At 47.0% G+C, this 27,084-nt stretch overlaps 1 protein-coding gene and 1 long non-coding RNA gene across 2 annotated transcripts in view; one reads left to right on the forward strand and one right to left on the reverse strand.

The window, feature by feature from the left end:
- GOLPH3L (golgi phosphoprotein 3 like) overlaps positions 1 to 16,664 on the forward strand; it is a 154,406-nt gene extending 137,742 nt beyond the window's left edge. The window contains exon 5 of the mRNA XM_069218540.1: positions 12,750 to 16,664. Coding sequence (XP_069074641.1) covers positions 12,750 to 13,177 — 428 coding nt within the window. The 3' untranslated portion in view covers positions 13,178 to 16,664. The remainder of the gene's footprint in view (positions 1 to 12,749) is intronic.
- LOC138268668 (uncharacterized) overlaps positions 1 to 27,084 on the reverse strand; it is a 555,825-nt gene that overhangs the window by 26,746 nt on the left and 501,995 nt on the right. The gene's annotated exons all lie outside the window — the stretch shown is intronic.

Genomic DNA, 27,084 nt, shown 5'->3' on the forward strand with positions numbered 1-27,084 from the left:
GAACAGTGTCTGGGATCAGCAACAGCGTGGGCTGGCAGCCAGACCCCATAAGGCTGCACAGGCAGAACTGGGGAAATCGTCTAATGAACCCCCAGAGTACATGGGATCACACAACTAGCAATGAAATCGGTGTAGTTACATGATTCCAACATGTTTGATACCAAACATGCCTAAGTTCAGAGAAGCCATTATGTAGTTGGACCACTCGTGTTGACCAGTGTACACTGCATATCTTAACATGGCTTATGTAGGAAGTTGGCTCTGTATATACTATCTCAAAGTGAGAGATAGTGTGCACAGAGTCCAAGGGTTCCCCTTAGAGGTAAGATAGTGGCAAAAATTTGATAATTCTAATGCTCTATTTTGTGGTAGTGTGGTCGAGCAGTAAGTAGGCTTATCAGAGGGTAGTGTTAAGCATTTGTTGTACACCCACAGGCAATAAATGAGGAACACACACTCGAAGACTTAACTCCAGGCCAATAGTTTTTATATAGAAAAGTATTTTTTCTTAATTTTTTTTAGAACCACAAGTTTAAGGATTGAAGTAGATACATAAAATGCAAGGTACCCCACACAGGTAAGTTATGAACTTTGAATTAGAGCAATAACATACAGTTTTTGTTAAAATGGCAATAAGCTATTTTAAAAGTAGACACTGCAAAAATCAACAGTTCCTGGGGGAGGTAAGTATTGGTTAGATTGTGAGATAAGTAATACACAAGTCTCAGTTCCTGGGCATAGGTAGCCCACCGTTGGGGTTTCAAGACAATGCCAAAGTTACCACACCAGCAGCTCAGGGCCGGTCAGGTGCAGAGGTCAAAGAGGTGCCCAAAACACATAGGCACCTATGGAGAACAGGGGTGCTCCGGTTCCAGTCTGCCAGCAGCTAAGTACCTGCGTCCTCAGGGGGCAGACCAGAGGGGGTTTGTAGAGCACTGGGTAGGACACAAGTAGGCACACAAAACACACCCTCAGCGGCACGGGCGGCCGGGTGCAGTGTGCCAAGAAGGTGTTTGGTTTTGCATAGGAAACAATGGAGGGACCCGGGGCTCACTCTAGCAGTGCAGTGCAGGCAGGGTACAGGGGGGCTTCTAGGGCCAGCCACCACCTGGGCTAGGCAGAGTGTCGCCTGGGGGGTCACTCCTGCACTGAAGTTCGGTTCCATCTGGTCCTGGGGGCTGCGGGTGCAGTGCTTGGTCCAGGTGCTGTGTCCCTTGTTGCAGGCATTCGCGTCAGGGGGGAGCCTCCAGGTTCTCTCTGCAGGTGTCGCGCTGGTGGGTCCAGGGGGGTCGTTTGGCTACTCACGGGGTCGCAGTCACCGGGTAGTCCTCCCTGTGGTGTTGGTTCTCTGGATCTCAAGCCGGGGGCATCGGGTGCAGAGTGTGAAGTCTCACGCATCCAGCGGGAAGAGTGAGGTCTTTGAAGTTGTAGAAAAGTTGCAAGTTTGTTGCTGGTTGTTGAGCAAAGCCGCTGTTCAAGGGAGTTTCCTGGTCCTGGGATTCAGGGCAGTCCTCTGAGGCTTCTGAGGTCGCTGGTCCCTGTTTGATGCGTCACTGGTTGCAGGTTTTCGAGTCAGGAGACAGGCTGGTAGGGCAGGGGTCAAAGCAGTTGTCGTCGTCCGTCGTCTCTGCAGGCTTGGAGGTCAGCAGTCCTTCTTGTTTCTTCAGGTTGCAGGAATCTAGTTTCCTAGGTTCTGGGGTGCCCCTAAATACTAAATTTAGGGGTGTATTTAGGTCTGGGAGGGCAGTAGCCAATGGCTGCTGTCCTGGAGGGTGGCTACACCCTTTGTGCCTCCTCCCTGTGGAGCGGGGGCACATCCCTAATCCTATTGGGGGAATACTCCAAAACTAAGATGAAGGATTTCTAAAGGCAGGGGTCGCCTCAGCTCAGGGCACCTTAGGGGCTGTCCTGACTGGTGCGTGACTCCTCCTTGTTTTTCTAATTATCTCTTCCAGCCTTGCCGCCAAAAGTGGGGGCAGTGGCCGTAGGGGCGGGCATCTCCATTAGCTGGGATGCCCTGTGGTGCTGTAACAAAGCAGGTGAGCCTTTGAGGCTCACCGCCAGGTGTTACAGTTCCTGCAGGGGGTGGGTTGAGAAGCACCTCCACCCAGTGCAGGCTTTGTTCCTGGACACAGAGTGACAAAGGCACTCTCCCCATGTGGCCAGCAACTTGTCTGGTTGTGGCAGGCTGGCAGAAAGTGGTCAGCCTAGCACTAGGAGTCGGATTGGTATTCAGGGGTCATCTCTAAGATGCCCTCTGGGTGCATTTTACAATACATTCCACACTGGCATCAGTGTGCATTTATTGTGCTGAGACGTTTGATACCAAACTTCCCAGTTTTCAGTGTAGCCATTATGGAACTGTGGAGTTCGTGTTTGACAAACTCCCAGACCATACACTGTTATGGCTAACCTGCACTTACAATGTCTAAGGTTTTGCTTAAACACTGTAGAGGCATAGTGCTCATGCACATATGCCCTCACCTGTGGCATAGTGCACCCTGCCTTAGGGCTATGAGGCCTGCTAGAGGGGTGACTTACCTATGCCACAGGCAGAATCTGCAGTGGGACTTGATGTTTCAGTGGGCACAGCATCAGGAAAATCTGTCCGACATGGTCCAGATCTCGGAGGGAACTGGGAAAGATCTGCAGTGGTGGCTAACAAACTGCGATTGAGTCAGAGGCAGATTCCTCTCCCTTTCTTAACCAGGTCTGACAGTAGTGACAGAAGCATCACTTCTGGGATTGGGCAGCCATCTGGGAGAGGAGGAGATCAGTGGACTCTCGTCTCCGGAGGAATCTGCACTCCACTTCAATATGCTGGAGTTGCGGGCGATCCGACTAGCATCGAAGGCCTTCCTACCTTCCATCAAGGGGGGGATGATTGCAGGTGTTCACGGACAACAACACCGCCACGTGATACAGCAACAAACTGGGTGGAGTGGGGTCATGGACTCTGTCAATAGACCCTGCGTCTCTGGAAACGGCTGGAAGATCAGGTGACTAGAGGAATTCCTACATGCTATCAAAATGCCAACAGACCAGTTCGTTGCCTAGCCACTGGCTCATCAGTAGTCACTACTGCTCCCATGAGGAACGTCCTATCAAGGAGATTCAACATCAGTCCGTTCATGGTCCCGCCATGAGATCAAGCAATACATTTGTCAGACACTGGTATATATAAATAAGATAATGACTTCAGAACATATTCTCAATTGGGTTAAGCCTCTCTGTGTAACTTGTTTATCTGATTTTTTTTTTTTTCATTTTTAGGGTCGAGCCTGCGTCGCTTGCGCATGCGTTTTGCTAAGCGAGACGCGTCAGTAATTAAAAAAGGGCTCGGAGCCCTGTCCACGTCACGTCAGTGTCTGTAATTGGCTTGTGGGCTTGCCTGTTAGAATGTGCTTGATTTCATTAGATTTCCGTTGGATAGCCCTCCTCGAGCGCATCGACCAAGTACAGAAAACATGCAAGGCTCGCTGTTTTCTGTCCGGCTCGTGGACTACTTTTTCTCTATTTTACCAGCGCGATCTCGCTTGGCAGAAGTCGAGCGCTTTACATATTATCGACCCTGTTACAAGTTAATTGCACTTTTTCGGGTTACGTACATAAATGCACTTTTGCCGAAGGTTTCATTACCAGTGAAAAGTCGGGTTAGGAGTTTGCAACGCTATCAGCTCTAACACGAGCAAACGCGAGACCTGTTGCATTGCAAATGCTTGTTTTTGTTGCGTCCTGGCTTAGCATAGCTCTGTCTAGAGTATAATCTTTCTAAACTATTGCAATGTTGAATCCATGATGCAGAAGGAAATGTTACTTATATACAATATTAATCCTTGGTCTCAAGTGTCTTAGTTAAATTTATAAACAACTCATCAGAAGCCCAGTAATGGTCATGACACTAAACTTTATAGAAGTATTGGCTGCTCTGAAAGGGTCATCACGTTGAGCCTAAATCCCCTGTAAACTCCGTAAGGATCACAATGAGCTGTTCCTTATATCTACTGCTGTTTTGGGGATGTGTTCTGTCAGGGGGCGGGAGGGGGTTGTTGAAATTTGTTTTTAATTAACTAATGCTGCTTCTACCGGTCCCGTTGCCGGCCACTCCCTCTCCTCCCAGCAGTCACTGGGGCACAGGCTCCCAATCCAGATGCTGCTCTCATGTTAAAGCAAACACAGGAGTAGCGCTGGCATTAGCCTGAGCGGGCTGGTTTGACACTTACTCAGACACAGGGAGCCTGTGCCATTTCTCCAACCCAGCTGTATAACACAACTGGTCGGAGAAATGTAAGTGTGCATGTCACTGGCTTGCACGCTTTACAGTGCCCACTACTCCTCCTCCCAATGGCCCAGCCTTTCCCCGCCCCACCTCACCCCAGACTTATATGGCTCAATCAGGCAGTGACCAATAATATTGGTCACTGCCTGACCGATCAGGGGTGTGATGCTCCTCTGCCATTACAAAGGAGCTGCCTCTGTCTAGCCTAAATCCTGGCTGGACAAGGTTGCCTGCCCGCTGAGATTTCAGTAAGAGCTGGACAGTTACCAGAAGGGTGAGCATAGATTTGGCGCCTCAGCCTGATAGAATGTCTAGAAGACAGATACTATTTCATGTCAAGTTCTATTCCACGCTGCCCGATTTTTACACTATGATGATCAGGTAGTAAGGGATGCACAAAGAAGTAGGAAGCAACATTCAGTTACTGCACTAGTGTTATTTTCCACTGCGCTCCTCAACCTGTGCAGCCACTGTAAGTTTGAGTCGAACACCTTGCATCTCTCCAGCCCTGGTAAGTGTTTACAAGGGTGCCCGATCCACAGCGGGAATTGCATCACCTCAGGATCCATACAAGTATATGTTTGGGTCTCTCAAGCATGTGTGAAAGGCTCGGAGAGAAAGAGAGAGTTGTGAAATGCCCACCCAGCTAGCTGGATAATATGGAGTGATCAGGATTGTGAAATTCCTATAGCCCAACTTCTAGGACATATTGTTTGGTGGTCAAGGACAGCGAGTTTTGATGTTTATTTTGTCCTTGGGACAGGTAGGCCCAACCCCCTGCAGCACAAACACTTTGGTTTGCAGTTTACAGTACCTTATTATGGATCAGGGAAGGGCATTGTCTGCAGTAAAGGCAATATTTGTGTCCATATATTTAAGCTGTTTGAACTTGTATTTATGGTTCAGTATGTTCGATGGCATGTGTAGCTGCAGATACACATGCTATGCATATCGATTCCAACATCTAGTGTTGGAGTGTTACAAGTTGTTTTTCTTCGAAGAAGTGTTTTAGAGTCACGGGATCGAGTGACTCCTCCTCTCTGTTCCATTACGCATGGTCATCGACTCCATTGTTAGATTGTTTTCTTTCTGCCGTCGGGTTCGGACGTGTTTCCTCTCGCTCTGAAATTTCAAATCGGAAAACTTTTGAAAACCTTCTTTTGCGTCGGTATTGTATCGATCGCGTTCTTCATCTGGCATCGAAGCAGTAGTACTGTCGGAAAATCACTCTTTTCGCCCTTCAGGGCGTGCGCCCTCAACTCAGGCCGGACTCCATTCCGATTCTACACTCGGTGCCACGCTAAGTACCCATACAAAGACCTACATCTGGTTTGCAACCTCTGCCTTTCTCCAGACCATCGGGAGGAAAACTGTGAGGCCTCTCGTTCGTTCCGATTGAAAAAGACTCTTAGAGACCGGAGAGCAAAAAGGCTGGAAATGGCGTTGAAGAGCGGGGAACATTTTGACGTTACCGAAGAGGAACAGACCCAAACAGCAATCTCTATCTGAGACAGAGTCGGAGCAGAAATCCGAAGACGACAGACCCATCACAGCCAGCCAGCATTTAAGTACGTCTGCCCCTGCACCCCCACACAAAAAAACAAAAGAAGGCCTTGGGTACACCACTGCTGGAAGGCCATGGTTTGGACCAGAAAAAGACTGTCGGTGACCGATCCTCGGGTTCTGCACCGAAAAAGGCCAACCCTTCGACGACTTCGGAGTCGACAAAAAATAAATAAGGCTCCATTTCAGACTCCAGCAAAAAAAAAAAACTATTTTCGGAGTTGAAAATTAGAAAGACTGTTTAGGAGCCGAGACCTTCCTCATCATTTTCAATACCGAAAAAACATCAAACTTCGGAACCGAAAAAGACAAGTTATACAGAGGAACAAGGACTTTGCAAATGACTTTGAGAAAGCCATAAAACCTCTGAGGAAGAGTCCGAAATTGAACCAATCCTGCAAATTATGGATGAGAAACAATCTAGGATACACATCTATAAAGAAACGGGGAGAATCATTACAGCACCACCACTAAAGGCAAAGAGAAAGCTGGCATTCCAAGAGGAACTGGACACTGCACAGCCCCCAGCTAAAGTGCCAAAACAAAATGAGAAGCCAGCACCTCCTCAGTCTTCTCCTCCTCATTCTCCGCACCTACCTACCTCTCCGCACACCAGCCCTACACCAATGCATTCTGCAACACATTATTTTGATTCTCAACAAGACACTGTTGATCCATGGGATCTTTCTGACCCTGATCTCATCCCAAGCAACGACCCAGACACCTAACCCTCTAAACCATCTCCACCTGAAGATACTACAGTGTACAATCCGGTTATAGCTAGGGCTGCAGCCTATCATGGGGTAACAATGCACACAGAACCACTAGAGGAAGTCTTTTTGTTTAATACGTTATCCTCAACGCATTCTAGGTACAAATGCCTCCCAGTGATACCAGGCATTGTAAAGCACGCAGACCAAATTTTTAATGAGCCTGTGAAAGCAAGGATAATTACGCCTAGAATAGAAAAAAAGTATAAGCCTGCACCCTCTGACCCTGATTACATCACTCATCAGGTGCCTCCCGATTCAGTAGTGGTTAGTGCTGCCCGAAAGAGGGCAAATAGCCAGTCCTCAGGAGATGCACCCCCTCCTGATAAGGAGCGCAGGAAATTTGACGCTGCCGGAAAGAGTTGCGTCCCAGGTAGCAAACAATGGAGGATAGCTAATTTCCAGGCACTACTAGCCCGTTACGATAGAGCCCATTGGGATGAGATGCAGGATATCACATAGCATCTCCTAAAAGAGCACCAGAAGAGGGCACAACAGGTAGTAGAGGAAGGGCATACTATCAGTAACAACCAAATAAGGTCTTCCCTTGATGTGGTTGATACAGCTGCAAGGAGTGTGAACACAGCAGTTACGATTCGTAGACATGCATGGCTGTGCTCCTCTGGTTTTAAATCAGAAATACAACAGGCTGTGTTAAACATGCCTTTTGATAAGAAAAATCTTTTTGGACCAGAGGTAGACACAATAGAAAAATTACTAAAGGACTCGGATACAGCCAAAGCAATGGGTGCTCTCTATTCTACACCATATAGGGGGTCATTTCGTAAGTCACAATTTTGAGGAGGTTTTACACCACAATCCTTCGAGGCATCAACCTCACAGGCAAAACCAATTTATCAAACCCATTACCAGCGGGTGGGTTTAGAGGCACATATAGAGGACAATACTCTAGAAATAAAGGTAAATTCCAAACCTCTAAACAACCAGCAACACAACCAAAACAGTGACTTTCCACACTCCCTTCCACTCCACACATCTGTTGGGGGAAGACTACAACAGTTCCACGCACATTGGAAAAATATCACAACAGACAACTGGGTGATATCAATTATCTGCAATGGCTTTTGCCTAGAATTGATAAACACTCCTCCAACTATTCCACCAAGGTATTACAAATTAACCCCAGAACATACAGTTCTGTTACAACAAGAGGTTCAATCTCTACTATTCAAACAACCAATAGACTTAGTTCCACAGTCTCAACTAGGAACAGGAGTTTACTCACTGTACTTCCTAATTCCCCAAAAAGATTATACCCTCAGGCCAATATTAGACCTCAGGCCACTAAATCTCTATATCCTATCAGAACATTTCCACATGGTAACTCTGCAAGATGTTATCCCACTGCTACAAAAAAACAGACTTTATGACAGCATTAGATCTCATACCCATCCATCCAGCCCACAGAAAATACTCCAGGTTTGTTAAACAAGGAAAACACTACCAATTCAAAGTGTTACCTTTCGGCATTAACAACAGCTCCAAGGGTATTCACAAAGTGCTTAGCAGTAGTAGCAGCCTACCGAAGGAGACAACATATCCATGTATTTCCATATCTAGACGATTGGTTAATAAAATCAAGCAATCGTACACAATGCCAAAATCATATACAGTACGTGATAGAAACTCTGCACACCCTAGGATTTTCTATAAACTACCAAAAGTCACACCTTCAGCTAGCACAAATACAACTGTATTTAGGTGTTATCCTAAGTACTCAACTAGCTCTAGCGTATCCAAATACACAAAGGATACAAGCTTTTCAAAAACTAATTCCACTTATACAACCAAATCAAAAATACACTGTAGGATTTGTCATGAAAATACTAGGAATGATGGTGTCTTCCATTGCAATAGTCCCACATGCAAGATTAAACATGAGGCCCTTACAACAGTGCCTTGCACAACAATGGTCACAAGCACACAGTCAACTTCAAGATCTAGTGTTGGTAGACCGCCAAACACATATGTCCCTTCAGTGATGGAATCACAGCAACTTAATCAAGGGGCGGTCATTTCAAGACCCTGTGCCTCAGACCATAATTACAACAGATGCATCAATGATTGGTTGGGGAGCTCACCTAAACAATCACAACATTCAAGGGCAATGGGATGTCAAACAGAAACAGCTACAGATAAACCATTTAGAGTTAATAGCTGTGTTCCTTGCCCTCAAAGCTTTTCAACCTCTTCTCAAACAGAAGAATGTTCTTATAAAAACAGACAACATGACAACCATGTAATATCTCAACAAGCAGGGAGGGACACATTCATCTCAACTGTCCCTTCTAGCCCAAACAATTTGGCAATGGGCAATTCACAATCAAAATCATCTATTAGTACAGTACATTCCAGGGATAGATAATCAGTTGGCAGATTTCCTCAGCAGAAATCACCAACAAACACACAAATGGGAGATTCACCCTCAAGTACTTCAAAAGTGGGGCACATCAAACATAGATCTATTCGCAACAAGCAAAAATACAAAATGCCAACACTTTGCATCCAGATACCCACATCCACTGTCCAAGGACAATGCTCTATGGATCAATTGGTCAGGGATATTTGCTTACGCTTTTTCCCCTCTCCTGCTCCTTCCATTTCTGGTCAACAAGTTGCATCAGACTTGACTCAACGTGATACTCATAGCACCAACATGGGCACGTCAGCCATGGTGCACAACACTACTAGATTTATCTGTGGCACCTCACTCCAAACTCCCATGCAGACCAGATTTGTTAACACAAAACAAAGGTCAAATCAGACATCCAGACCCCAAGGCTCTCAATCTGGCAATTTGGCTCCTGAAGTCATAGAATTTGGATATTTAAAACTCCCATCAGTGTGCATGGAAGTTATTAAACAAGCACGTAAACCCACTACTAGGCAGTGCTACGCAAACAAATGGAAAAGGTTTCTTTATTATTGGCAATCTAAAACCATAGATCCTCTCTCAGCATCAATACAAGGCATTGTATGTTATTTACTTCATTTGCAGAAATCAAATTTAGCTTTCTCCTCAATAAAAATACACCTTACTGCAATATCTGCATATTAACAAACTATTCAACATAGCTCTTTATTTAGAGTTCCTGTTATTAAAGCTTTCATGGAAGGATTAAAACGCATCATTCCTCCAAGAACACTACCATTTCCAACATGGAATCTAAATATAGTACTTACCAGTCTTATGGGACCACCTTTTGAACCATGCACTCTTGCCAAATTCAATTTCTAACATGGAAGGTTGCCTTTCTTGTGGCAATTACTTCTTTACAAAGAGTAAGTGAAATACAAGCTTTTACTCTTGAAGAACCTTTTTTCCAAGTACACAAACACAGGGTTGTACTAAGAAGCAAATCCTAAATTTCTACCAAAAGTAGTCTCACAATTTCACATCAGTCAAGCAGTGGAAGCCAGTCTTCTTCCTCCAGCCAGATTCTGTGGCAGAAAGAGCTCTACATACCTTAGATCTCAAAAGGGCTTTAATGTACTACATAGACCGAACTAAACAATTTAGGAAAACAAAACAACTTTTTGTAGCTTTCCAACAACCACATATAGGCAAAATAACATATCAAAACAAGGTTTAGCTAGATGGATTGTTAGGTATATACAAACATGCTATATCAAAGCAAAAAGACAACCTGTAATCACTCCTAAAGCACATTCTATGAGAAAGAAAGGTGAAACAATGGCTTTTTTAGGGAACATACTAATAGCTGATATATGTAAAGCAGCTACATGGTCAACACCTCATACATTTACTAAACACTACTGTGAGGATGTGTTCTCACAACAAGAAGCCACAGTAGGACAAGTTGTCCTAAAGACATTATTTCAAACAACTTCAACAGGCTAGCCACCTCTATTTTGGGAGGACAAACTGCTTTGTAGTCTATGCATAGCATGTGTATCTGCAGATACACATGCCATTGAATGGAAAATGTCACTTACCCAGTGTACATCTGTTCGTGGCATGTTGTGCTGCAGATTCACATGAACCCTCCCTCTTCCCTGGAAGCCTGTAGTCGTTTAAGTTAATACATTTGTACATATGTATATATATTTACATTTGCATGGACATCTCTTTTCTCTTATATGCTTTATTACTCCTTTCTGCACCCTTTGCGGGGAAAACAATCTAACAATGAAGTCGATGACCATGCACAATTGAACCGAGAGGAGGAGTTACTCGATCCTGTGACTCCAAAAGACTTCTTTGAAGAAAAACAACTTGTTACAGTCCGAGCCCAACACTAGATGTCGGAATCGATATGCTGCATAGCATGTGAATCTGCAGCACAACATGCCACAAACAGATGTACACTGGCTAAGTGACATTTTCCGTATGGTTCAATAATGCAAAGTGTTTATTAATAGTGTGAGCATTCTAAGGAAATGTTTTAAGCTTGGACTGCACTGCTGACAGTGCTCCCAGCATAAAAATGCGTCCTCAAGTTTGCAAAGTTTAACAACCTGAGACTATATATAATGCTCCCAAAATATTGTCTGTTTAGATGCAAATACTTGCAGTAGCTTGAAAGCAAGATTAACAAGTCTGCTTTCAAATGAAATGTTCAGAGAAAAATGCAGCTAGGAATAAACGTTTTGCTAAACTACTGTGAAGCTTTTAAGCATCATCTACGAAAATGAGTTGATGCGTGCTAGTATTCACAAAGATATTCATAATGGAAAATCAGTGCAATCAGTTTCAACAAGATTATGAGAAACATGAACATAAATGATCACTGGCAAAGCCAATAGGTCTGACATTGGTGGTGAGCCTTTTGATTTTGTCAATGTGTGTCTTGATTTGACATGTTTTTTGTAAAATGTTATTGTGGGAGCTGCCAGGCCCTCATCATAATAACAAACATTGGCAAAAGCAATAATATTTTTTGGTCTCAAAAAGCACACAGTGCCACAGTAGTCGCTAACACTGAACAAAACTTTGTCTGCCTAAATGCTCCTTGTGAAAGAGCAGAGTGCTGTGTCTCACAGTGAAGTTACTCTACAGATAGATAGACAGAATTTAAATAAACACAAAAGGTCATGGTTAGCTCGAAACCTAATTAGTGGCACAATTCTTAAATAAAGTCACACAAGTAGATCAGGAATTGTACGCCTAGAAAATATTTGTGAACTTCATTTTAGCCCAAACACACAGGCATGTGTGAATATGTTCAGGCAAACATCTGTTTAGTGTTTAAAAGTTCACTTTCCATTCAACCATATTTTTTCCCCTCAATTGCGGAAGAAGTTTTATTTTTGTCATTTTTGGGAGTAAATTTCCAACCTCTCTCAGTATGGGAAAAGATTAGATAAGAGCAGGTGAAAACCCTAAAACATGCAAGTTAGGAAGTTTGCACAGACTCCACAGCACGTTCCAAACCCTGAAACTATTACCTAGCGCTACCTATAGCCCCAGAACTCTGTGGAAAGGTGGCAAAACACAGGAATTGCTAGAATTCAAACCCTACTATGATTCCTGGTGTAATCGGAGAGGCTATTATCAGAGCTCTTGTATGAAATTTTTACCATAATTTATCACCACACTGTGCACCAAAGGGACGAGTGGATATTTTTAAAGGACCAGAACATTTATGAAGGAATCTCTATCATGGACAAGTAGATATTTTATTAAATTAAACACCCCTGCATGATTAATGGCTAAAATACCCCATGCGTCAGACATCAGCACGATAATACTGCATGCTGTTTTCTGACTTGTCTGTCACAACCTTTAAATATGGAGTAGCGTTGTCACAAGGCATGATGAATAAACCTGAGTGGAACTTTAAAAGATGCACTAATGCCACTCAAATTTAAATGAGTCTCTAAGGCACATGTCTGCTGTTAGTAAGATTGAATTTTCAGTCTTCCTCAGTAACAGCAGACATGTGCCTTAGAAATTAGATTTAAAGATATAACTCTGGTATTTACTTGTTTTACTTGTTACTTGGTTTACGAATACATGGTGTAAAGTATAACTTTTTTTTTTTAATATAGCCAGTGTTTGGTGGAAAGTACGCTGACACTGTCGTTTGGTAGTATTGAGGACTTTATGTGCACAGATGTATCTGGTCTAAAGCAATGTCTCTTATATCCCACAGGTGAGACGTGGAACCCCTTCAAGCTTCAGTACCAGCTCCGCAATGTGCGGGAACGGATTGCCAAGAACCTAGTGGAGAAGGGGATACTCACAACTGAGAAGCAGAACTTCCTGCTCTTTGATATGACTACCCATCCAGTCACCAACACTACAGAAAAGCAACGGCTGGTCAAAAAGCTGCAAGAGAGTGTCTTGGATAAATGGGTCAATGACCCGCATCGCATGGACCGCCGGACTCTGGCACTGTTGATCCTGGCTCACTCGTCTGATGTCCTCGAGAACGTCTTCAGCTCACTTTCTGATGAGAAGTATGACATCGCCATGAACAGGTCCAAAGACCTCCTGGACCTCGACCCGGATGTGGAAGGGAGCAAAGCCAATGCTTTGGAGATGATCTGGGCTGTGCTGGCAGCATTCAATAAATCCTAGAGACATTATGTGAGTGTTACGATTGATGGGTGACAAATGGTAGAGCCATATATTATATGTGTAGGAACTGGCTGTACTCTGCTGCTTTACTTACCTCACCCATGTAGAGGTGCTGCATGTCCAGTGCACAGCCCAAGGCAGCAACCTTTAATGACAGGGGTCTGTCTATCTTGATCGTCTCCTTCTCAAGTCCTGTATTCCTCCAAAAAGGTAATTTACAGGCCTCAGTGTATAATCAGAAATTGGATTCCCTTCAAGCCATTTCTGGTGAAGTGCTAATGAAGGGGGTCTTGCTTAAGACATTGTTTTGAAGACCCCGGTTATCACACAATATGTTCTCCTATTTCTTCTATTTCAAGGAACCTGGAGGGAGTAATTGAATCCTTTTCCTAACCACGCCACAGAATCTGTATTCTCATTTTCTGCAACCTACGTTTTTGTGTATTTTTGCTTTGAGTTTTCCCAACCGTGCTGTTTTCTGTCTCTTTACAGCAAGTTTCTACACGTGAAGTCATGGGTCAGAATTTAGTGTCACATCATGCTTGCTGTAAGAGGTGGATATTTTTTGTTTTCAGGAGAATCTTCTGTAGCAAGTTCCAACAGTTCGTCTTTAGAAGGCAGTTAATGGGGAATCTTCCATAGTGCCCTCTCCTGTAGTGTTTTAGTAGTGTTATCCAGCCAGGGCCCCAGGTTTTTATGTATTATTATTTTGTATAATGCAGCATTCTTGATATTTGTTGGTGCACTTCACAGCTTGGTGGAGGACAGTAGTAAGACAGATCTCTTATATTTCAGCTCTGTTGTAGTAGAGGCTATTGCATATTTCCACAGATGTGGATAGCTTTGTAGGGGAGGTGAACACCTAGTGTGGTAGAATTGGAGCACATGGAATTTAATCAAGTTATCATAAGTGTGTTCATAATTGTGGACCGGATGTGTCCATACTGAAGCTGTGCACAGGTTGATGCCAAGAAATAAAAATATTGGTTATATTCTCGTCGTTTTAAAAGATATATTTTTATAACATTGCAACCATTGCCCCGCCCCAAGTTTGATTCCATTGGCTGTTGAGTGTTCCATTGCATGAATCTTCTCATGAAGGAGAGGATGGTAGCCGTGTCCACTTGATGATGGCTAATCCTCCTCCAGTCATTCCCCAGCTAGCCTCCCCCTGTTTGGTGTTTGCAGCAGTAACTGCGTAGAAGGGCAGGATGGAGAGTACAGGGCTACTTGATGCCTGGATTCGCTGGAGGATGCTGTTTCTGGTACTCACGGCAAGCTGTGGAGGGACTGGTTGTGTGGAGCTGGGTAGAGGTGGCCAATATACTTCATGCCTGGAGTTCACTGGATGAGGACATGAGTAAGGCCGAGCGGTAGAAAGCAGGGGACCCAATGTCGGGAATACACCGCAGGGCGCAAAGATACAGGATACATAGGGACTCGCAGAGAGGTAAAGGCTGAATGGCTGGAACTCACTGCAGGCTACAGAGCTACTCGAAGCCTGAGGCTCAGTGCAGGTTAAAGAGGGACGAGTTGTATAGCGACAACGGCTGCGTGCATAGCTCCTGATGTCCGGACCTCAGTGCACTGGATAGTGATAGGCTACCTGGAACTTGGTTGCGAAGCAGTGCTGGAGAAGATGGCGAGAGTAACATTCTGTAGGACATGAACCATACAGTCTGAAATGACACTTTCTCAACGATTTCTAGAACACTCATACAGTTATTTCCAAAACAAATTTGCACATTTGAAACTGTGCATGGCGCAGAATGACAAGATGTTTGCAGCCATTCCGTGTTCACATGATAAGCAAGTCAGATTGTCTCCAGTGCACAGTGACTAAATGTCTTGTCAGTTCAGTGATCTGTAACCCCCTAGCTTGCTTTGGATGTTTCTGCGACCCCAAAGCATCCCTGCTCGGCGATGGTCCTTAAATTGCATACATCCATTTTGAAAATGCTGTCCTGTTTGCTGTTTTGTCTTCAGACACCTCGAGTGGCTGCCGACCATATTCTGGCTCAGAAGGGGTGAGGTGGTAGTATTCCTGGACGGCAAGTAATTTGTGCCTAAAATAATCCTCTGCTAACTGTCATAGGGACCAGGCTAGATTGTGAAACCCATCACACTTTTTCCCCTCAGAAAGGCAAGTCCTAAACTTGGCCAACTATAGTAGGAAATAGGCAGCATCAGAATTCGGTGATGCATTGCGGCGGCCTCGGACAACAGCGCTGGGTTTACAGGGCTGTCATCTGTTCATGCAGCCTCGTGGCCCTCGGTCCCAAGCAGTTATCTGGGTTTTCCTGCATGCGGATTTCCTTTTTCTGTTCCTCAAGTACTTTGACTGTTTGGGTCTGTGCCCTTCCGTCTTGGTCAATGTATGCCTGTCTAGGCTGGCAGCAGTTTATTGGTTCCATACATTAGATTGAGGGCTAGGATGGCATGGAAAAGATTAGGTACAGCCAAAGCACAGAGTTGTGACACTAACTCCTTTTGTCAGGAACTTTTCTGGGCATTAAATGCTTAGCAGATGCTCCACTTAAGTGTTAGATAGTGCTTGGCAACGTCCAGGGCAATGCATGCTTAAAGGCCCCATGGAAGCACTCCCCTCAGTCAGGCAAAGCTCATGGCATGAACTGCTTCGAAGTGGCCCAACAGTGTCCCTGGTCAGAGGAGTTCCTTTTCCTCCTTTGTTCGCAGACCTCTGTGACCTGACGTTTGGGGAATCTTGAGGCTTTGATTTTTCACATATGTATGACATAGCTCTCCTGACACTGTGACCAGTGCTGTGTGGCTTCACATGGATGCCTGTGCGTTGCGTCGTAGTCCTGTATGTTGGAGTGTGCTTATGGCCTGAACACAAGGCGGCCTTTTAACTCGTGAGCAGGGTGGAATGTGATTGGGAGAGTCTACTTATTGCATGGAAAGGGGAGAAATGAGAATGGAGGAGCATGTAAAAGGTATACCATACAGAGGTGGGCAGGTAAAAAGTTAACCATGCAGAAGAGACATCTGAAGGACAAGCCACAAAGAAAGGACTCCTCAAAGGCAGACTGCACAGAGTTTGAGCACTTTATAACCCTTAAGAAGATCTTATTTTTCACCCGAGTGCCTGGCGAGGTTCCACTTTAGTAGATCTTTGAGATGGTGGTGCACATTCTCTGACACAGTGCCCCCGTATTTTAGCATGGTATACGAGGCGAGTGTTACTGTGTGCATAGTGGGACTATTATACCAACCCGACACCTGCCCCAACGTTGCTGATCCCCCCACTTACCCCCATAGTTCACAAAATTCAGTTTTGTAAAGATGTTTCATGTTTAATAGCTATTTTCTGTTGGACTTGGATGAAACATGTTGTTTTAAAATGTTACCTGAACATAAATTCTCAGACTGTTGAATGATTGGGTTATTATGTTGATCGTTCTTTAAATATTAAAATGCATAATTTTAGTATTGGTTATTAAAGAATCATATGACTCATACAAAATTATTTTGCGGTGTATTATTTTGCGCTCACGGGATAAATGGGAGTTTAAATGCCCTCGGCTTGATGCCTATAGACCATGTTCGGTGGTCACACCTCCCCATTACTTACATGCTGCTTGATAGCTACACTTGCCTTGTTACTGCGACAAACGCTTGTCCTTCTAAGTAACCTTACCCATCCCAGTACTGTGTGTTAATTCTTTTGTTTCCTTCTTGATATTTGGACTCATCCTAGTGATCATAGAGTCTGGCAAATGAATCCTTCTCAGGGATGTCGCACACAAGCACTACCCAGTCTTCTACATATTTGTCAGTGATTTACTCCACCAAAGCACTCATGAATAACTGCCAGGCCCAGCATTTTCACTGCTAATACTTGTATTTCCAGTTAAGTGACACTCCCGCTATAAGAAACTCACGCAAGTGCTGGTTTATGCTGCTGATTAACCGGTTACAGCTCAACTCACATGACCTTATTGGCTCACTGCTCCCAGACCGATCTTAGTATATACTGCTCAGTGACCTTAACATCTGCAGTACTCGCAGGTTTACCCTCAGTTACAGCTGTGTGACGTCGCCAGCCCAGGGCGTCCTGATTAAAGCAGACATTGTGTGCGGTGAACTTCCCATCCTGGACACACTGACCAAGGTTCTCTGCCGTACCCATCCCCGTACTACAGGTGTTGATGCTGGAAGATCCTACATTATCCCATCTCCCTCTCCAGTACTCATGCTATACTTATGTTAGTGAATCCTCTTTGTGCTAACACTCTCCTCAGTAATCAGTCCATGCAGCACAATGATGTTTGCTGATCCCACCACTCACAAACAGGATACTGTCCAGTCTTGCTCTGTGCCCTTACTTAACTGTGGATTAGCAGGCTAATGCCTGTGAAGCCTGTCTTTTTCATGTCTCCTGCCTCAGTACACGCATGCTTGAGAGCCTAGCTCAGTGACCCCGTCCATCCTCAACTAGTGCTGGACAGTTTATTGTTGTAGATCCTTCTCTCCGTGGTCTCATTTTGTACAATATTTATAGGGCTAGAAGATTTTGCTTTGTACCTGCATCCAAACCAGTACTCGCTGGCTGGTGGAATCAGGGGTGGTTCCTCTACAGGGACTCCAGGGCGTAGTAGCCCAAGGAGCCTCTGCTAAATTAAATAATTAGACTTAAAATAATTTAATCTAACAGTGTTCATGCAAACACGACTTTCTTGTCTACATGAACTCTGAAGGGTGTAGGTCAGGCCTCCCTACCAGGTCATTGATGATAAGAGGAGATGGTGGGGTTTGAGCGTCAATCCAGCTACAGAATATTTAAAAACACAACACTCCCTAGAGTGGGTTCCTGTATTGAACGTCTGAGGTATGTAGTTCAACCACGATGCCCTCATACAAGCACAATTCACTTCATTTAGAAGACATACTGCACATGACCCAGGCAGCACAGTATATCTGCTAAATTATGGATGTCAGGTCGCACATTAGTGCATCCTGGGGCCAATGAGGAGCCACACGAGCTTTGAGTCCTATCAAGAAGCTGGGAGAGGGCTTGAGGTGATGCTTGCTCTGAAACCTGGCCCTGCTGCTCTCTAGCTCTTCGTTGGAAATCATCGCCTGCTGGTTCCTACGCCCAGCACCCGATTCTTGCTCTGGTGCTGCCATAGAGCCTCTAATTTGGCATAAAAGTAAAAAGGCAAGTTAAAAAAATCACACTGTTTCTCTGTGTATGTGGGAGTTAAAGTGTGTTTGTAAGTGACAGAGAGAATAAGATTGAGTGGGTTAGTTTAATGTGTTTGAGAGTGTCAATGAGAATGAAAGTGAGAAACGGTGAGTATGAATAAGGGAAAGCAAGGGAGTGAGTAAACCTGAGTGAGGTGAAGGGGAGATTATAAGAGGGAGTGACAGTGAGTCAGGGGTGCCTGTCAATGGTGCAACAGGTACATTTGCACTAGGGCATAGAGGCAACTGCCGAATTATTCAACCAAAACACCTTACCCCAGGAGTTCAAATCAGAACCCCTGTACACCAGTAGTTGTGTGAGTGGGTCTCAGTGATTAGGAATGTGTGTGTGTGTGTGTGCGTGCGTGCGTGCGTGCGTGCAAGTGCGTTTGAGGGGAGAGAAAGAGTGAGTACATGGGTAAATTTTTGAGGGAGAGCACCCCAGGCGAATTTTGAAAACAATGAGGTGAACTGTGGCAAGTATTACACGCCACAATTTTTAAGGATTACCAGTCGCCACTGCTGATGGTTCCTGGTTGACACATTTTTGTGATTTAATACTCCAAGGCCAATTGAAGCAGACGCTGCTCTGTTTGTTGTAGATTCCTCGACGCCCAGTGAGGCAAGCTAATATCCTGACTCTTTAGAATTAAAAATTAAAGCCTGTGTAAGTGTCATTAAATGATGTAGACTATTTGAATTGTAGGGAAAATGGGAAGGCATGATAAGTTAACCCAATGGCTGTCTTAAGTGAGGAAATAAAAAATTATTAACTTGGCAATCATTGTGGACGTGGGAACAGTGCTGGCTAGAAGAAGTATTGTAAGTGGAACAGCAACATTACTGTAGTTGCTGTTATGATGGAAAAGGCGTAGATGGTATTTGGAGTCTTTGGCATGGGAGTTTGTCTGATATGCATAAACATAGGTCAGGACTATAAACTTTTTACAGTACAATTTTATCACATGAAAATGAACTTAAAAAAATCTTTCCAAATAGCAAAACGTGTCCAATACATTTGGCTCAAAATGTCATTGTTCGTCTCTCATAAAAAGGATAATGTAAATGTAGCCGCTACATAGACAATACACAACTCCTCTGCACATATTGTTAAACTGACACTGCATCTTTAGGGATTCTGGAGGGTGGGCTGGCTTCCTCCACTCTATGCTCCATCCAACACAGGCACGCATATTTAACTTCCCTGTCATATCATCCGCTACCCTTAAACAGTACAATAAAACAAGCCAAATAAAGACCCTGCCATGCATGTGGGATTCACATGCATTGAACGGTTTTGGGGGCTAGATTAGGCAATAGATGGAGATCGATGTTTTCAGTTTCTATTTGTCGTGAATTCCAGTGGGTTTTTCCAGTGTACGCAGAACTTGTAAAAATTAGTGGCAATCAGTGTTTACATTATCTGATAGAGACTTCTAGTTGCAGATTCCTTACCTTAGAATTTTTCCCCAGGCATCAGACTGGATCCGGAGATTTTTCTTCAAGCAATACCCTTGTGCGTCAGCAGGTGGCGTCAGTCGACTCCGCGGATGTCGTCGTCACCGCGATGACGTCGGGAGTAGTATATAGATGCCACCCTTGCGCAGTGACGTCAGTTCTTTTCTTTCCGCGCCAAGCGTTGATCCGGAGAAAAGCTACCCTGGCTATTTTTGGCCGCATTCAACCGTTTGGTCGATTTTTTTTCTGTGCAACTTTGATGCATCAAGGATGTCCCAGAAGACCGGGTTCAAGCCATGCGAGGACTGTCATCGGACGATGTTGGTGAAGGATCCTCATCGGGTGTGCCTGTGGTTTTGAGCGCGACCACAACCCGAAGTCGTGCTCCGAGTGCCGGGCCATGCACCCAAAGGCTTTGAGGGAGCGGTCCCTAAAGCTAATGGCGGCCCATCACTCGACTCTGCGTAGGTCCCGGAGGAAGGTCTCAAGATTGGCCGCGGAGTCATCACCACTCGTCTTCTTCAAAATCCTCTGGTCAAGGTAAGAAGAAGTCGAAGAAATCCCATTGCTCTCTGACTTCGCCCCGCCGCTTGCCGACGCGACGCAGGAAGAGCGTCCACGCACTAGACCTCTGTCCTCAGAGCCTGCATCTGGGTCGGCTCCGTGCTTCCCCGAATTTCCCAGAGCCGTAGCGACCCCCGCCCAACTTAGTTTTAAAAGGCCATGCGCCTCATATTTAGGCGGGCCGACCCCGATACGGTGCCTTCGGGCCCAGGGGGTTCGGCTGAGGGGCCTTCGGGTTCCGTGCCGGTAGCTTCGGCCCCGGCCACTGAGGTCACTTCTGGATCCCTGCGCGGATCTGCACCGGTGCCGTTCGCACCCTTGAGACCTTCTCCGACGTCGGTGGTGCCCACTATCGACGTCAACCCAATTCTTATCCCTGATGACTCAGAGTGGCGTTGACCGACGCTGCCTTCAGCTTCGATGGGGCTTACTTGCCCCACGTCGGATTCGGACCCTTTTTCTTATGGGTATGAATATGGGGAGGAATTGAAGGGGTCACTGGACCCTTATGAATACCAGGATGACCCTACTATGACCTGGGCTCAGGAAATGGGCAAAGCCAGTGGTCTGGATACTTCTCCTAACGCTGGCATGCTGTCTCCTCCTACTGTGGCTACAGCAGAGGGAGCAACTTATGGTATGGTGGTCAGTAGGGCAGCTGAGGTCCTTGGTCTCGAGCTTCCCACTGTTGAGGTCAGGTCTAATCTCCTGACGGAGGTGCTTCAGCCTGGGGCTTCTACTTCACAACCCCTTTTGCCCTTTAATGAAGTCCTCACTGATGTCCTTTTGGGTACATGGGCCAAACCCATCACAGGTGCTCCTGTGAATAGGACTATTGCATGCCGCCATCGGCCTGCTCCGGACGACCCTAAATTCCTGTCCCAACACCCCACACCTCAGAGTCTTGCTATCCAGGCTTCCTCTTCAGGCGCATTACCTTCCGCACCCCCGGATAGGGAATCCAAAAGGCCGGAACAGTTTGGCAATAAGTAGTTTTCTTCCTCCAGTCTCGCGCTGCGGTCTGTGAACACCGCATGCCTTTTGGGCTGTTATACCCACTCTTTGTGGGATACGGTTGCACAAGTCCTGCCGCAGATACCGGAGGAGGCCCGTGTTATCGTCTCCCAAGCTGTGAAGGATGGGATATGTAGGAAGTTGGCTCTGTATATACTATCTCAAAGTGAGAGATAGTGTGCACAGAGTCCAAGGGTTCGCCTTTGAGGTTAGATAGTGGCAAAATTACATAATTTGAATGCTCTATTTTGTGGTCGAGCAGTAGGCTTATCAGAGGGTAGTGTTAGGCATTTGTGGTACACACACCGGCAATAAATGAGGAACACACATTCAAAGACTTAACTCCAGGCCAATAGGTTTCATATAGACAAATATATTTTCTTAATTTATTTTAGAACCACAAGATTCAAGATTTGAAGTAAATACATAAAATGGGGAGGGGGAGGGCACAAACAGGCACACAAAACACCCTCAGCGGCACAGGGGTGGCCGGGTGCAGTGTGCTTAGTAAGAGTCGGGTTTTTCTTTAGAAATCAATGGAGGGACCTGTGGTCACTCTAGCGATGCAGGCAGGGCACAGGGGGGCCTCTCGGGCCAGCCACCACCTGGGCTAGGCAGAGGGTCACCTGATGGTCACTCCTGCACTGGGGTTCGGTTCCTTTCGGTCCTGGGAGCTGCAGGTGCAGTGCTTAGTCCAGGCGTCGAGTTCTTTGTTCCAGGCAGTCGCGATCAGGAGGAGCCTCTGGATCCTCTCTGCAGATGTCGATGTGGGAGTGCAGGGGGCTCCTCTCAGGTTACTCACGAGGTCGCAGTCACCTGGAAGTCTTCTCTGCAGTGTTGGTTCTCTGGCACTTGAGACTGGGGCTTCGGGTGCAGAGGGTGAAGTCTCACACTCCGGCGGGAAGAGTGAGTTCCTTAGAAGTTGTTTCAAAGTTCAAAAATGTTGCTATTGGTGAACAGTGCTGCTGTTCTCGGGAGTTTCTTGGTCCTTCGGTTCAGGGCAGTCCTCTGAGTCCTCAGAGGTCGCTGGTCCCTGTCAGATGCGCTGCTGTGCAAGTTCTTTGAGTCTGGAGACAGGCCGGTAGGGCTGGGGCCAAGTCAGTTGTCGTCTCCGTCGGCAGTCCTTCTTCTTTGTCTAGGTTGCAGGAATCTGATTTCCTGGGTTGAGGGTCGCCTCTAAATACTAAATATGGGGGTGTGTTTAGGTGAGGAGGGCAGTAGCCAATGGCTAGTGTCCTGCAGGGTGGCTACACCCTCTTTGTGCCTCCTCCCTGAGGGGAGGGGGACACATCCATAATCCTATTGGGGGGAATCACCCAATCTTAGGATAGAAGAATTCTCAAGGCAGGGGTCACCTCAGCTCAGGGCACTTTAGGGACAGTCCTGACTGGTGGGTGGCTCCTCTTTTTTTTTCCTCATTATCTCCTCCAGCCTTGCCGCCAAAAGTGGGGGCAGTGGCCGGAGGGGTGGGCATCTCCACAAGCTGGGATGCCCTGAGGTGCTGTAACAAAAGGCATGAGTCTTTGAGGCTCACCACCAGGTGTTACAGTTCCTGCAGGGGGAGGTGAGGCCAGCAGCATGTCTGGTGTGTGTCAGGCTGGCAGAAACTGGTCATCCTACACTAGAAGTCGGGTAGGTATTCAGGGGGCATCTCTAAGATGCCCTCTGGGTGCATTTTACAATCAATTCCACACAGGCATCAGTGTGCATTTATTGTGCTGAGACGTTTGATGCCAAACTTCCCAGATTTCAGTGTAGCCATTATGGAACTGTAGAGTTTGTGTTTGACAAACTCCCAGACCATGGCTACTCTGCACTTACAATGTCTAAGGTTTTGCTTAGACACTGTAGGAGCATAGTGCTCATGCACATATGCCCTTACCTGTGGTATAGTGCACCCTGCCTTAGGGCTGTAAGGCCTGCTAGAGGGGTGACTTACCTATGCCACAGGCAGTGTGAGGTGGGCATGGCCCTCTGAGCGGAGTGCCATGTCGACTTAGTCCTTTTCTCCCCACAAGCACACACAAGCTGTGAGGCAGTGTGCATGTGCTGATTGAGGGGTCCCCAGGGTGGCATAAGACATCCTTAGAGACCTTCCCAGGCATCAGGGCCCTTGGTACCAGGGGTACCATTTACAAGGGACTTATCTGGGTGCCAGGGCTGTGCCAATTGCGGGAACAAAGTTACAGTTTAGGGAAAGAACACTGGTGCTGGGGCCTGGTTAGCTGGGCCCCAGCACACTTTCAATCATAACTGGCATCAACAAAAGGCAAAATGCTAGGGGGTAACCATGCCAAGGAGGCATTTTATTACAGGAGAGATGCGGCAAAGTTCACAATCCGTTGTGGGCTGGACACGACCGACTCTCTGGGTGCCACGCCTGGTTACGTACTTCTGGTTTTTCGGGGGATGTCCAACAGTCACTCACGGACATGCCCTTCGAAGAGACGGGTGCCATCAGAGACAAAGCAGACTCCGCCTTGGAGAGATCCAAGGATTCCCAGGCTAAGGCTCGGTCTTTCCTCTGCTCCTCGCCCACCACAGTCCGCTTTTCGCCTCTTTCCTGGCCACAGAAGGGGCTCCCTGTCGCATCCTACACACAGCCACTGTGCCTGGCACGCTGGTCAGCCTATGCATTGCAGAGGACGCGGAATCCCACATGGCAGTGGGACAGGGAACCAAAGGTCCGTCCAGTCCACCTCTGCCCCTGCTGCAGCCTCCAAACCCTCCGAGTTCGTCCCCTAACTCTCGCCCAGTTGGTGGCAGGATTCGCCATCACCAGCCCCACTGGGAACATATCACCATGGACAGGTGGGTTTTGCAGATCGTTCGAAAGGGATACTCCCTCCCTTTCGAATCTGCTCCACCACCAATGCCACCATCCTTCAATCACCTTCCAGAGGAACATTTGGCACTTCTCCGGCAGGAAGTCGCAGCTCTCGTGGCCAAGGGAGCTATAGAAAAGGTCTCTGTGCCAGAAGTAGGTCGTGGTTGTTATTCCCGCTACTTTCTGATACCAAAGAACGACAAGGGCTTACGTCGTATCCTAGCCCTTAGGGACCTGAACTACTTCCCCAAGAAGGAAAGGTTCAAAATGCTCACCCTGACCCAGGTTCTGACAGCCTTGGACCCAGGAGACTGGATGGTAGCGTTGGACTTGCAGGACTCTTGTTTCCACATCCCAATCCTGCCTGCCCACAGACGTTACCTCCGATTCGTGGTAGGTCACGAGCACTTTCAGTGCTCCCATTCGGCCTTACCAGCGCCCCTCGGGTGTTCACGAAAGTGATGGCGGTGGTTGCAGCTCATCTGTGCAGGTTAGGGGTTTCAGTCTTCCCTTAACTCCACGACTGGCTGTTGAAGGCGGACTCGCCCCAGAAATTCGTCTCCCACCTTCAGACTACGACGAACCTCCTGCACATGCTGGGGTTCACTATCAACGTGCCGAAGTGACACCTGACACCCTCTCAGTCGCTCCCTTTTATTGGAGCAGTTGCGGACACAGTGCAGTTTCGGGCTTATCCTCCCGAAAAACGAGCCCAAGACATTCACGCTTATGATTCCAATTTTTTGGCCTCTGTCTTGGGTTTCGGTGAGATTGACTCTGAGGCTGCTGGGCCTCATGGCCTCCTACATCCTGCTAGTAACACATGCCAGATGGCATATGTAAGGAAATGCCTCCTTGGCATGGTTGCCCCCTGACTTTTTGCCTTTGCTGATGCTATGTTTACAATTGAAAGTGTGCTGAGGCCTGCTAACCAGGCCCCAGCACCAGTGTTCTTTCCCTAACCTGTACTTTTGTATCCACAATTGGCAGACCCTGGCATCCAGATAAGTCCCTTGTAACTGGTACTTCTAGTACCAAGGGCCCTGATGCCAAGGAAGGTCTCTAAGGGCTGCAGCATGTCTTATGCCACCCTGGAGACCTCTCACTCAGCACAGACACACTGCTTGCCAGCTTGTGTGTGCTAGTGAGGACAAAACGAGTAAGTCGACATGGCACTCCCCTCAGGGTGCCATGCCAGTCTCTCACTGCCTATGCAGTATAGGTTAGACACCCCTCTAGCAGGCCTTACAGCCCTAAGGCAGGGTGCACTATACCATAGGTGAGGGTACCAGTGCATGAGCATGGTACCCCTACAGTGTCTAAACAAAACCTTAGACATTGTAAGTGCAGGGTAGCCATAAGAGTATATGGTCTGGGAGTCTGTCAAACACGAACTCCACAGCACCATAATGGCTACACTGAAAACTGGGAAGTTTGGTATCAAACTTCTCAGCACAATAAATGCACACTGATGCCAGTGTACATTTTATTGCAAAATACACCCCAGAGGGCACCTTAGAGGTGCCCCCTGAAACTTAACCGACTATCTGTGTAGGCTGACTAGTTCCAGCAGCCTGCCACACTAGAGACATGTTGCTGGCCCCATGGGGAGAGTGCCTTTGTCACTCTGAGGCCAGTAACAAAGCCTGCACTGGGTGGAGATGCTAACACCTCCCCCAGGCAGGAGCTGTAACACCTGGCGGTGAGCCTCAAAGGCTCACCCCTTTGTCACAGCACCGCAGGACACTCCAGCTAGTGGAGTTGCCCGCCCCCTCCGGCCCGGCCCCCACTTTTGGCGGCAAGGCCGGAGAAAATAATGAGAATAACAAGGAGGAGTCACTGGCCAGTCAGGACAGCCCCTAAGGTGTCCTGAGCTGAGGTGACTCTAACTTTTAGAAATCCTCCATCTTGCAGATGGAGGATTCCCCCAATAGGGTTAGGATTGTGACCCCCTCCCCTTGGGAGGAGACACAAAGAGGGTGGACCCACCCTCAGGGCTAGTAGCCATTGGCTACTAATCCCCCAGACCTAAACACGCCCTTAAATTTAGTATTTAAGGGCTACCCTGAACCCTAGAAAATTAGATTCCTGCGACAACAAGAAGGACTGCCCAGCTGAAAACCCCTGCAGAGGAAGACCAGAAGACGACAACTGCCTTGGCTCCAGAAACTCACCGGCCTGTCTCCTGCCTTCCAAAGAACTCTGCCAAAGCGACGCCTTCCAAAGGGACCAGCGACCTCCGAATCCTCTGAGGACTGCCCTGCTTCGACGACGACAAGAAACTCCCGAGGACAGCGGACCTGCTCCAAAAAGACTGCAACTTTGTTTCAAGAAGCAGCTTTAAAGAACCCTGCAACTCCCCGCAAGAAGCGCGAGACTTGCAACACTGCACCCGGCGACCCCGACTCGGCTGGTGGAGAACCAACACCTCAGGGAGGACCCCCGGACTACTCTCCGACTGTGAGTACCAAAACCTGTCCCCCCTGAGCCCCCACAGCGCCGCCTGCAGAGGGAATCCCGAGGCTTCCCCTGACCGCGACTCTCTGAAACCTAAGTCCCGACGCCTGGAAAAGACCCTGCACCCGCAGCCCCCAGGACCTGAAGGACCGGACTTTCACTGGAGAAGTGACCCCCAGGAGTCCCTCTCCCTTGCCCAAGTGGAGGTTTCCCCGAGGAAGCCCCCCCTTGCCTGCCTGCAGCGCTGAAGAGATCCGTTGAGCTCTCATAGACTAACATTGCAAACCCGACGCTTGTTTCTACACTGCACCCGGCCGCCCCCGCGCTGCTGAGGGTGAAATTTCTGTGTGGGCTTGTGTCCCCCCCCGGTGCCCTACAA

The sequence above is a fragment of the Pleurodeles waltl genome, chromosome 12 (assembly GCF_031143425.1).
Source record: "Pleurodeles waltl isolate 20211129_DDA chromosome 12, aPleWal1.hap1.20221129, whole genome shotgun sequence".
Lineage (NCBI taxonomy): Eukaryota > Metazoa > Chordata > Amphibia > Caudata > Salamandridae > Pleurodeles > Pleurodeles waltl.